Source organism: Silurus meridionalis, chromosome 27 (genome assembly GCF_014805685.1).
Source record: "Silurus meridionalis isolate SWU-2019-XX chromosome 27, ASM1480568v1, whole genome shotgun sequence".
Taxonomy (NCBI): Eukaryota; Metazoa; Chordata; class Actinopteri; order Siluriformes; family Siluridae; genus Silurus; species Silurus meridionalis.
Window position 1 is genome coordinate 4,145,918 of NC_060910.1, and position 12,852 is coordinate 4,158,769.

The 12,852-nt window shown below is 33.8% G+C and overlaps 1 protein-coding gene across 2 annotated transcripts in view; it reads right to left on the reverse strand.

The window, feature by feature from the left end:
* nf2a (NF2, moesin-ezrin-radixin like (MERLIN) tumor suppressor a) overlaps positions 1 to 12,852 on the reverse strand; it is a 65,606-nt gene that overhangs the window by 35,546 nt on the left and 17,208 nt on the right. Inside the window, exon 1 of one of the 2 annotated variants that reach the window (XM_046841854.1) lies at positions 11,617 to 12,388. The exons of the other annotated variant lie outside the window; for it this stretch is intronic. Coding sequence (XP_046697810.1) covers positions 11,617 to 11,730 — 114 coding nt within the window. The 5' untranslated portion in view covers positions 11,731 to 12,388. Of the gene's footprint in view, positions 1 to 11,616; positions 12,389 to 12,852 lie in introns of those variants that run through there. 2 annotated transcript variants of the gene reach the window in all.

Consider the following 12,852-nt stretch of genomic DNA (forward strand, 5'->3'; position numbering starts at 1 on the left):
CCTTAGTTTGAAGAACAGATAAAGAACATTTTACTGGAGAACAAAATAAGGAACATTTGATTGGAGAACAGAACAGAGAACATTTGAGTGGCGAACAGAATAAAGAACATTTTACCAGACAATAGAATAAGAAACATTTTCTGAGTGAAAAGAATGGACTTTTAAGATTTTAAAAGAGGACTGACCAGAGACCATTTTTTGAAGGACACAATGAAGCCTGTTATATTAAAGAACACAATGGAGAGCGACAATCCAAATATTCAGCAGTGAAGTAATAAAAACGGCATTCTCTCGCTTGTTTTGTATTTTTCTCACCATTATTTTTTTTTTAGATCTCGTGTTTTATTTCATATTTCTTTACTCTTTACTCATGACTTTGGATCTACTTCCCTATTTCTTTGAGATGTTTTCACTGTTGGTAAACATTTTTATCCTCTTTTGCTCAATATTTATTTAATTTTTTTTAAAGAATTTTATGAAAGTTATCAGTAAACCGTTTTCCTGCTCACAGCAACCGCTTTCGGCGTCTCGTGCTTTAAATCAGGATCAGCACAGGAAGTGTGTGTTGACAGTTTTGAGTCGTTAACCAGCTTAATGAGGCGCTTTCAAATTAATTGAATCGCGTTTGGAGCTCGTCAATAAAGACAACGTGTCTTCGATTCAAGTAAACACCATTAAATAAACGTGGACTTTGTAAATAAGCCGTAAAAAAACGACTTCTGTTTTTTTTTTTTTTTTACGCAAACCAAAAGGGTGTACTAACTTTTGTACTCCGGTTGTGGTTGGACTGAGATACGAATAATTCAAGTCTAAGTTTATTTGGTACATGAGAGGAAAAAAACGAGACTGTTATCTGAGGAGAACAAAACATCGGCATGGGACGGACACGAGCTAATTCTATCTATGGTAATTCGCCAATTCAATAGATGATGCAGCTTCAGGAGAACAAACAAACAAACAAATGCTGAGGTAAAATAAAACTGATTACAGCAGCTACTTATAAACGTGTACTAAATCCAAAAGTTACATGTATTGATGCTAATTGAGAACCTAATTGGTTGGTTTAACTTCATATTATGAGGTACTAAAAGACTGAAATAATCAGTGGTGGACAGTAAGCAAATGTAATTCGTTACTGTATTTAAGTAGCTTTTTCACGTATCTGTACTTCACTGAAGTATTTCTGTTTGGGGAGAATTTTACTTCACTACATTTCAAAGTTAAATCTCGTACTTCTTACTATTATTTCTTTGTGAAATCAGTCCACCAATCCACCAATCAGGGTCGAGTGTGTGCTCCGTTTTGAACGTGTTCTGATCGGCGCTTGGTGTATCTACTGATCACCAACATACAGTTCAGCATCAGTTCAACAGCAAGCAGAACATTTAGAGAGGAATAAATGATGAAGAAACTCCAGACTCGGACTGGCCACATCACACGTGACCTCATTGACACGTTTTTTTTTTTTTAAGTAGTTGAAAAGAAGGTTTGGGCTCATGATCATTGAAATAGAAATCATTCAGTGTTTAACTCATTAATATCATTCTATTAACAGTTCAGTGTGCTGAGAGTCACATTCGAGTCTTTTCACATAAACTGGGTTGATTAAGTAAAAGCTCTTGTAATAAAAATGATAATAGGAACATTATAGTTATAATAAATCATAGTACTTTGGATACTTAAGTGCATTCGAAGACAAAAACTTTTGTACTTTAGTTTAAAGGGATCTTTTACTTTTACTGGAGTTACCGAGCGCATCCCTACTTGAGCTGTGATGATTCTTCGATTACTTTAGTAATTCAATTAAAAAAATTCTTCATTGAGGAAGATTCATTTATGCTTAGTTTAGTCCATTTAACTAAACACGAGCACTGTGTTTCCCCACGGACCATTACTACTGACACACCGCCCGCTAAACTCTAGAGCGCTCTGGACAGGTAACACAAAAGATGCTGCAGAAAGAGAGATGGAGGAACAGAGAGAAAACAGCGAGGGGAAGAGGAGAAGATTTAAACCAAAGAAAATATAATTTCAAACTTGAACATAAAGAAAACCCTGTACCGTGCGGTTACCGTTTTTAGAGTCATTTATAATTGATTTGCATCATTTTATTTATATACAGTGCGGTCGAAAAGTACAGCAGAGTGGCGGAGCGCGTTTTTAAAGCCGGCGATAAATACATGGATTCAGTGTGTGGAGAACCCCTAACAGCTTTTCGGAGACAAGAAAAACCACCTACTGGGCGAGATTTAATACATAAATACATGTGTGAGGATAATAAGAGTTTCATTAAACTAATAGTTTCCCATAACCTACTTTACGCGTCTGCTGCGGAGAGAATTTTTGAATGAACTTTATTTGTATTTTAATGTAATTTGGCAATTAAATGCACTAAATTGGTTTAGTTTTTACCGATATTCTTTTATACAAATTTTTATTTTTTTTTTGTAAAAAGAAAAAATAATTACTTGTTAATTTTAAGAGACCCGTTTACTTTCTCTTGTATATTTAGTTCAGCTTTTTAATAAAGAAAAAATACTTCTTATCCGATTATTCTTCGATTAATGGATGGAATAACTGCTAGAACTCAAATTTATGTACTTCGTCCACCATTGGAAATGCTCAAATTATTTCCAGGATATCGATAAACAGATGATTAAGGCAATTGTATGAGACATTTGTCCTCTTAGTACTTAGTAATGCTGGAGGCCCACGATGGGTAGTAGCATGAAATAGTGAAATAGTGAATAGTGTATATAAATATCTGAAGTTGCTGGACTTGCTTTTGTTCCCAGTCCTGCATCAACAAACCGGGGTAGGTATTAAGCGTGTCAGGATTTAACGTGTGTATATGTACACAGCTAGCTTTTTCCTACCTGGACGAATAGAATATTTAGTAGCTACTGAACTAATGAGGACTAAGAGCTATGTCTTTGTGGACATTAGTGTAGATGGATTTGAGTTAAGTGCTTGAGCCTCAATGCATGAAAAAAAAAATAATCGACTTCATTAAAAACTGCAGCGTCAGGATCTACTCAAGGTGCGTTTCCATCTGGCCTAATGTTTATGGTTTGGCGATACGCCGTTTCCGCGTTTGTCCCGATAAGCGCGCTCGTGTTCCCTTCTCCAGGTGCTAATGAGGCGGCAAGGACACATACGATCCAAAGAAGGATCCAAATGGACATATGCGATCAAACCGAATCCTTTCGGATGCCCGTTCATCACATGCAAATAGTATATGGACGAAAATACGGCGACACCCGACTTTTCCAGCTGTATGTGGTTCTTCGTCAAACTGTTACCACGAAGTTGGAGCCACACGATTGTATAAAATGGATGTGGTAGCATGAATATTAAAGGGTGACAGATTCATAGATTTTGCAGATTAATCGGCACCTATAGTTGATTGCTATTAATCCATACCAATAGTTTTTCCAGGTTGCGATATTCAGTAAGATAGCGGCCCCTAGAGGCAAATCACTAATGCCATACACTGTTGGTTAGTTTTTTGGAATTTTGGATGAAACTGTTTTTGGAGTGTTACTTTTTGTTTTGGCTTTTATCATTTTATTATTTTTGTAATACATTTTAGTACATTTAACATGAAGTGTTATGTATGTTTTTTTTTTTATTCAGTACATATATTAAAAACAATTGGTTATCAGCAAGTACAATCCAACCTAACTATCAGTAACGGTCGACCTCTAACACACACACACTTTGACGCTCTATTTAGGCAAATTCACAAACTAGAAAGGACAAAAAGCCTTCATCATCCCCCCCAACCAGAGTCCCATGCAGCGTTGCTCACGGTCACTGTAATTAAAAACCCATTACGCGACTTCAGCCTGCGTCTCCACGCAAACACGTCGTGCAACGTTCCTGCAGTGTTTGGGGAAATCACAGAAATCACACGTCCAGAACCATGTCATTTATTCTCTCTGGTTTCAGGGCAAAGCTTCACACTCCACTCTGCACTCTCCACATGATCGTCTTAATCACAGCCCTGCGGTTCATATTAGCTCAGCAGATGTTTCCATCACCCTGAACCGTCAAAAAAAAAATAAAAATATATATATTTCTCCACCATGGCCCCTGGCTCCAACCCAGCATGAAAAAATATAGATTACAGATAAGAATGTGTACATTTAATAAGTGTTCTTGCTTGGAAGCAGACTGGTAAACAGTAACCCATGAGTGTATGCAGCAAAAGAAGGAAAAAAAAAAGGAAGTGAAGGAGCACTACATCCTAAAGACATGCTGCCCCCTAGTGGGGCACCTTAAAAGATGCAGAACGCACTGCAGAGTCATAAATCATTCAATGTGAGTTACAAGAATTTGAAGTTTGTGTGCAAAATATAGATTTAGGTTTTTTTTTTTTTAACATGATACATTCTTTTCCTGTATAAAAATTGTGCCTTAATTGATGCCATGCCAGGCATATGAAAAGGTAAAAAAAAAGAGAGGAAAAAAAAGCATTTGGAAAAACTTTTCTTTCTCATTAGAGGTCGATGAATGTCTGTTTTAGGCCTTAAATTCTATAGTACAATAAATTTAATAGTTTCTCCTTATACAGGTTGGTGCAGGAACATTTTGGAACTAGGAGTTGGCCAGCATGGGATTTTGCCCACAGTCTGGACCCGTTGCTCTTTCAGAACCCCTCGCCATTAGTTATAACGGAGCAGTCGAGTAGTCTGCATAACATGGGTGCATAATTTCGAGAAACGCAGGTGGTGTTCAAACGGCGCCCACACCAGGGAATATCGAGGATGTTCGAGCCGCCATTGTATGGAAAACATGACTCCGTCATCTGCATTTTTTGTATTTAATTTTAATTAAATAAGAGGAAACATGGCGACTAAGTTGAATATAACTTTTGGTATATTTTCAGCCCAGTTTGTGTGCGTCAACACCTTTAAACCAATCAGGATTCAGAATACAACAGCACTGTAGTACAAAGCGTTGCGATCATCCCTACACCTCTCATTCCATTGCGAGTTTTATCCTGCATATAACTGTGGTAATAATAAATTAAAAAAATCTTGAATCTTGAATCCATAGCGCTAGCATTAGCTGCTAGCCACTTCCTGGTGCTAGCGCTATGCATTCTTTAGTGTTAGTGTTTGTCCAACTTCAAGAATTTCTCTTCACAATTCCACATATCGAGGAGTGAATGAATGAATGAATTAATTTGATTTATTCTATTTTGATCAAATATATAAAAAGAATATGATTTTAATTATATGACAAAGCAGGCATTTTATTAAAAATGTAAACAGTTCAAATGTTAATGATCACAAATGTCAAAATAATTATAAAAGCAATTCTATGATTTGCATTTCTTCCCACCAATCGTACCGAAATTAAACCGTGTACCGTGTGTGTGTGTGTGTGTGTGTGTGTGTGTGTGTGTGTGTGTGTGTGTGTGTGTGTGTGTGTGTGTGTGTTTAAAGGTGAGGTCTAATGCTATCTCATACATTCTGTGTGTGTGCGTGTACACACATGTGATCGTATCAGAAGGAATGTTCAAGGACCTTTCACCTCAAAACGAAAATGCTAGCTTTCCAGTTTTCAAAGCGAGTTACATTGTTGATGAGAGAATGAAGGACACGAGGAGCGATGGACAGATGGACAGGGTCAAGAGAAACGATATACGTAGGCCCCATCCTCCATCTGTTTCCCATTCATTCGGGGGAAACGAGAGAAAAATTCAGGAACGTGTAGACGAGGTCACGTGTTGTGTGTAAATAATAGGCAGCACACGGGCACTTGCTCGTCCCTGCAGCTCAAACACACGTCCTGAGTCAATAAGAAATAAACAAAGAGACAGAGCTGAAGAGGCGTGGGTTCAGGAGATTTCAGATCTCACATGGATGGAGATTTTTTGGACAAACGTGTGAAATTCAGGAGACATTTAAAATCTGCAAAAAAAAAAAGAAATGAATGGAGAGGGGACTTCAGTTTCCTACAAAACCGCTGCCGTGTACATTTACTAATTATGACTCTGTGCTGATGTGCCACAAAGACAAAAAATGTATTGCTAAATCCAAAAGTGGGTTTTAACCAAATGCTTTCCTTCGACTCCATTCGCAAAATATTTCGACTTTATTCTCGTATCGCTACGACTATAAGAAAAAAAAAATTTAACGATGTGAATTCTCTTATCTGACTCTTTGGTTTGACATTCGAACGATTCCTGCCGTGTTCAGGAAGCTCCGCCCACAAAGCTCTATGGTATGAACCAGTAGATTGGATAAAAACTGAATGACAGCAAAATTACTTTCATGTCTTACAAACTTATTTGTACTTGTAAGTGAAATAAATCAACTAATGCATGTTTGAGTTGGGACTAAGACACACTTCCGCCAGACAGAGTGCGAGAATCAAGATGGCAGCCTGCATGCCAAAGATCCTTATCTGAACAAACTTCTAACAGCAATAGACAACATAGACCACTCAAATATTAACTCATGGACATCTCCAATAATAACTCATGACACCAACAGTAACTCAGGAAGGTGGTAGTTTAGTGAATTTGGCTCTGAAGGCTGTGAGTTTAAATCCCAGCCACACAAGTTGTCACTTCTGGGCCCCTGAGCAAGGCCCTTAACCCCATATCTGATCAGCTGTATGAATGTGATAATTGTAAGTGGCCCTGGTTAAGGGCATCTACCAAATACCATATATGTAAATGTAACGGACATGTAATGGACAATTCCTGTGGTAACTCATGTACAAGATATATATACTTCCAAATGTAACTTATTACAACATGGGAACTTTAATTAGTATCTGATAAACAACATGGGAACTTTAATTAGTAACTAATAAACAACATGGGAACTTTAATTAGTAACTAATAAACAACATGGGAACTTTAAATAGTAACTAATAAACAACATGGGAACTTTAATTAGTAACTAATAAACAACATGGGAACTTTAAATAGAAACTAATAAACAACATGGGAACTTTAATTAGTAACTAATAAACAACATGGGAACTTTAATTAGTATCTAATAAACAACATGGGAACTTTAAATAGAAACTAATAAACAACATGGGAACTTTAAAAATAAACTAATAAACAACATGGGAACTTTAATTAGTATCTAATAAACAACATGGGAACTTTAATTAGTATCTTATAAACAACATGGGAACTTTAAATAGAAACTAAAAACAACATGGGAACTTTAATTAGTATCTAATAAACAACATGGGAACTTTAAAAATAAACTAATAAACAACATGGGAACTTTAATTAGTATCTAACAAACAACATGGGCACTTTAATTAGTATCTGATAAACAACATGGAACTTTAAATAGAAACTAATAAACAACATGGAACTTTAAATAGTAACTAATAAACAACATGGAACTTTAATTAATATCTAATAAACAACATGGTAACTTTAAATAGAAACTAATAAACAACATGGTAACTTTAATTAGTATCTGATAAACAACATGGAACTTTAATTAATATCTAATAAACAAAATTGGCACTTTAATTAGTATCTGATAAACAACATGGGCACTTTAATTAGTATCTAACAAACAACATGGGCACTTTAATTAGTAACTAATAAACAACATGGGCACTTTAATTAGTATCTGATAAACAACATGGGCACTTTAATTAATATCTAATAAACAGCATGGGAACTTTAATTAGTATCTGATAAACAACATGGTAACTTTAATTAGTATCTGATAAACAACATGGGCACTTTAATTAGTATCTAATAAACAACATGGAACTTTAAATAGTAACTAATAAACAACATGGAACTTTAATTAGTATCTGATAAACAACATGGTAACTTTAATTAGTATCTGATAAACAACATGGTACTTTAAATAGAAACTAATAAACAACATGGGAACTTTAATTAGTATCTGATAAACAACATGGGAACTTTAATTAGTAACTAATAAACAACATGGGAACTTTAATTAGTAACTAATAAACAACATGGGAACTTTAAATAGTAACTAATAAACAACATGGGAACTTTAATTAGTAACTAATAAACAACATGGGAACTTTAAATAGAAACTAATAAACAACATGGGAACTTTAATTAGTAACTAATAAACAACATGGGAACTTTAATTAGTATCTAATAAACAACATGGGAACTTTAAATAGAAACTAATAAACAACATGGGAACTTTAAAAATAAACTAATAAACAACATGGGAACTTTAATTAGTATCTAATAAACAACATGGGAACTTTAATTAGTATCTTATAAACAACATGGGAACTTTAAATAGAAACTAAAAAACAACATGGGAACTTTAAAAATAAACTAATAAACAACATGGGAACTTTAATTAGTATCTAATAAACAACATGGGCACTTTAATTAGTATCTAATAAACAACATGGGAACTTTAATTAGTATCTAATAAACAACATGGGAACTTTAAATAGAAACTAATAAACAACATGGGCACTTTAATTAGTATCTAATAAACAACATGGGAACTTTAAATAGAAACTAATAAACAACATGGGAACTTTAAATAGAAACTAATAAACAACATGGGCACTTTAATTAGTATCTAACAAACAACATGGGCACTTTAATTAGTATCTAATAAACAGCATGGGAACTTTAATTAGTATCTAATAAACAACATGGGAACTTTAATTAGTATCTAATAAACAACATGGGCACTTTAATTAGTATCTAACAAACAACATGGGCACTTTAATTAGTATCTAATAAACAACATGGGAACTTTAATTAGTATCTAATAAACAACATGGGAACTTTAATTAGTATCTAATAAACAACATGGGAACTTTAAATAGAAACTAATAAACAACATGGGAACTTTAATTAGTATCTAATAAACAACATGGGAACTTTAAATAGAAACTAATAAACAACATGGGAACTTTAATTAGTATCTAATAAACAACATGGGAACTTTAATTAGTATCTAATAAACAACATGGGAACTTTAATTAGTATCTAATAAACAAAATTGGAACTTTAAATAGTAACTAATAAACAACATGGAACTTTAAATAGTATCTAATAAACAAAATGGGCACTTTAATTAATATCTAATAAACAACATGGGCACTTTAATTAATATCTAATAAACAAAATTGGCACTTTAATTAGTATCTAATAAACAACATGGGCACTTTAATTAATATCTAATAAACAACATGGGAACTTTAATTAGTATCTTATAAACAACATGGGAACTTTAAATAGAAACTAAAAAACAACATGGGAACTTTAAAAATAAACTAATAAACAACATGGGAACTTTAATTAGTATCTAATAAACAGCATGGGAACTTTAATTAGTATCTAATAAACAACATGGGAACTTTAATTAGTATCTAATAAACAACATGGGCACTTTAATTAGTATCTAACAAACAACATGGGCACTTTAATTAGTATCTAATAAACAACATGGGAACTTTAATTAGTATCTAATAAACAACATGGGAACTTTAATTAGTATCTAATAAACAACATGGGAACTTTAAATAGAAACTAATAAACAACATGGTAACTTTAATTAGTATCTAATAAACAACATGGGAACTTTAAATAGAAACTAATAAACAACATGGGAACTTTAATTAGTATCTAATAAACAACATGGGAACTTTAATTAGTATCTAATAAACAACATGGGAACTTTAATTAGTATCTAATAAACAAAATTGGAACTTTAAATAGTAACTAATAAACAACATGGGAACTTTAAATAGTATCTAATAAACAAAATGGGCACTTTAATTAATATCTAATAAACAACATGGGCACTTTAATTAATATCTAATAAACAAAATTGGCACTTTAATTAGTATCTAATAAACAACATGGGCACTTTAATTAATATCTAATAAACAAAATTGGCACTTTAATTAGTATCTAATAAACAACATGGTACTTTAAATAGAAACTAATAAACAACATGGTAACTTTAAATAGAAACTAATAAACAACATGGGAACTTTAATTAGTATCTAATAAACAACATGGGAACTTTAATTAGTATCTAATAAACAACATGGAACTTTAAATAGAAACTAATAAACAACATGGGAACTTTAATTAGTATCTAATAAACAACATGGGAACTTTAATTAGTATCTAATAAACAACATGGGAACTTTAATTAGTATCTAATAAACAACATGGGAACTTTAAATAGAAACTAATAAACAACATGGGAACTTTAAATAGAAACTAATAAACAACATGGGAACTTTAAATAGACACTAATAAACAACATAGGAACTTTAATTAGTATCTAATAAACAACATGGGAACTTTAAATAGAAACTAATAAACAACATGGGAACTTTAATTAGTAACTAATAAACAACATGGGAACTTTAAATAGAAACTAATAAACAACATGGGAACTTTAAATAGAAACTAATAAACAACATGGGAACTTTAAATAGAAACTAATAAACAACATGGGAACTTTAACATGGGCACTACTAGTTTTAACTCATGGACAACATGGACACTTTCAACAGATCTGTTCTTTAGTACCATACACTTGCAACTATTAAAAATGTTCCTATAAAACAATGATACCCAATATATTAATAATAATAAGAATAATAATAAGAATAATATAAGACTCTTACTCTTGTGTTCATATCCATTACACTTAAATTTAATTTTTTACGGTTAAATTCATTCACCTGGTGTCTTTTATATACTTTTGGTGTATCGTAATCTAAGCTTTAAAAGGTCAGTGAATAAGACTGAAAGGTGCAATAGATTCGTGTTTTATATTAAAATGATGACGCTAAAATAACAAGACAAACGGAAAGTACATTCGAACTTAATTTCTAAGAGTGTTGGAAGAGAATAAATCAACAAAGGATTTTAGTCCATAAAAACAATTATCCACATTTTTACCAGACACACAGTATCGTCTCAGAGAAAAGTTTGTGGACACCTGACAAGAAGATTCACTTTTACATCAAGCAGACACTTTTATCCAGAGCATTTGACTTATTCATACAACTGAGCAGCTATGGGGTTAAGGGCCTTACTCAGGGGCCCAGGAGTGGGAGCTTGGAGAGACTGGGATTTGAACATGACCTTTGATTCCAAATGCTTTTACCATGACCACATGCTTTTTTTGAACATCCCATTCCACATTTCATCTCCATCACTGTTATAATTCCCTCCACTCTTCTGGGAAGATGTTCCAATAGATTTTGGAAAGTGCTTGTATACATTTGTGGTGAATTATCTATACGGGTGGTTGTAAAGTCAGTTTCTGATGTAGGTAAGAAGGTGAGGAGGCCTGAAGTGCAGTCAGCATTCACATTCATCCCAAAGGTGTTCAATAGGGTTTAGCGCTCTATAGAACATCTTCCACCCGTAACAATGTGAAGTATATCTTCATGGAGCTGGAACAGGTTTGGGGTCTCTTAGATCAAGTGAAGGAATCATTTCATGCATCCAAAAACTCATGAATGGAAGAACTGCTGAAAAATCCAAAGTATTTCTCTGCACGATCTAAGATATGAAGCATCTACAGAATCATCACCATGATGTACAATAGTGAGGAGGAGATTCGTTCATCTCCATCTACTCACCTCACAGCTGAACTCCAGGTCTGCATCAGTCGTCACGATCCTTACGCTGAAGGTCTTGGGTTGTTTCCTTCTCAAGGAACTGAGACTCATTTTTAATCCAAGTATACTTGCCATGTTCAATGGAGGGAATAATGATGATCTACTATCGATGCCTACTTACTGTCAATAACACACTTTTTAATTATTATTCTTAACAAACTAATGGAGATGATTCTCAATCATCTTCTCTCAGCTGATTGCTTCCTTGCACCTATTCTGATTGAGTTCTTATTAACCACGTGTTATTGTTGACATTTTTTTTTCTCCTGAATTTCTTGAAAACATTGTTTCAAACTACATCATTTGCAGGAGACATTTGAAAGTCTCCCAATGAAGCAAGTGACCCAATGATACATGGAGCCCTACTATCGATGCAACAACACACACACACACACACACACACACACACACACACACACACACTTCTTCAATTCAGCTTTTACTATAATAAATAATTTGTTTACCAACAAGAACTGCTCCGTCTGAGTTCTACTGCTCTTCTAATGGATCTGGCTGCACTTGTTGCTAGCACCATTCACTACTAATACAAGTACATCATTTATAAATAAAGGCCACTCTCCACCAAATATGATCCAATATACGAAAACAAACAAGTCGATTTAGCCTAACATGATCCACCGCCAGAAACATCAGAATGATCTGAGACCATAATAATCGCCAGTAGCTTCATTTCCTCATGCCATATACGAGCCAGCAGCCGCCTGGTTGCGTTCATATGCATCAACACGCCGACGCTTTTGCGCAGTCTCACGCAACAAAAGACAAAACAACAACAACCACAAAGCCCAAGCGCAAAACCAAAGGGTGAGCGTGCTTTGCGCATCAACACCACGTTCCTTCTGCGCATATTCTTCGTCCAAAACAAAAATAAAAAGTGAAAGAAATTATAATAATCGATCACTTTTGCTCATTTGTGCATGCATTCGCTGAAATCATATCATTTAAAATGTGATTTAAATATGAATCATATAATATACGACCTGTTAAGTCAATAAGTTTGCTCTGGCATACATTATAGTGTAGTGTAGTAGTTTAAGTTAAAATATAATTATTTATATCATGAAAATATCTGAGAAATGACATACAGAGTAGTAGTCAAAGTAAAACGTGTGCACTCAAGAGCTTTTAACAAATAAAAAGATCAAATGTTTAATATATAGGTCCTAATCCTGATCC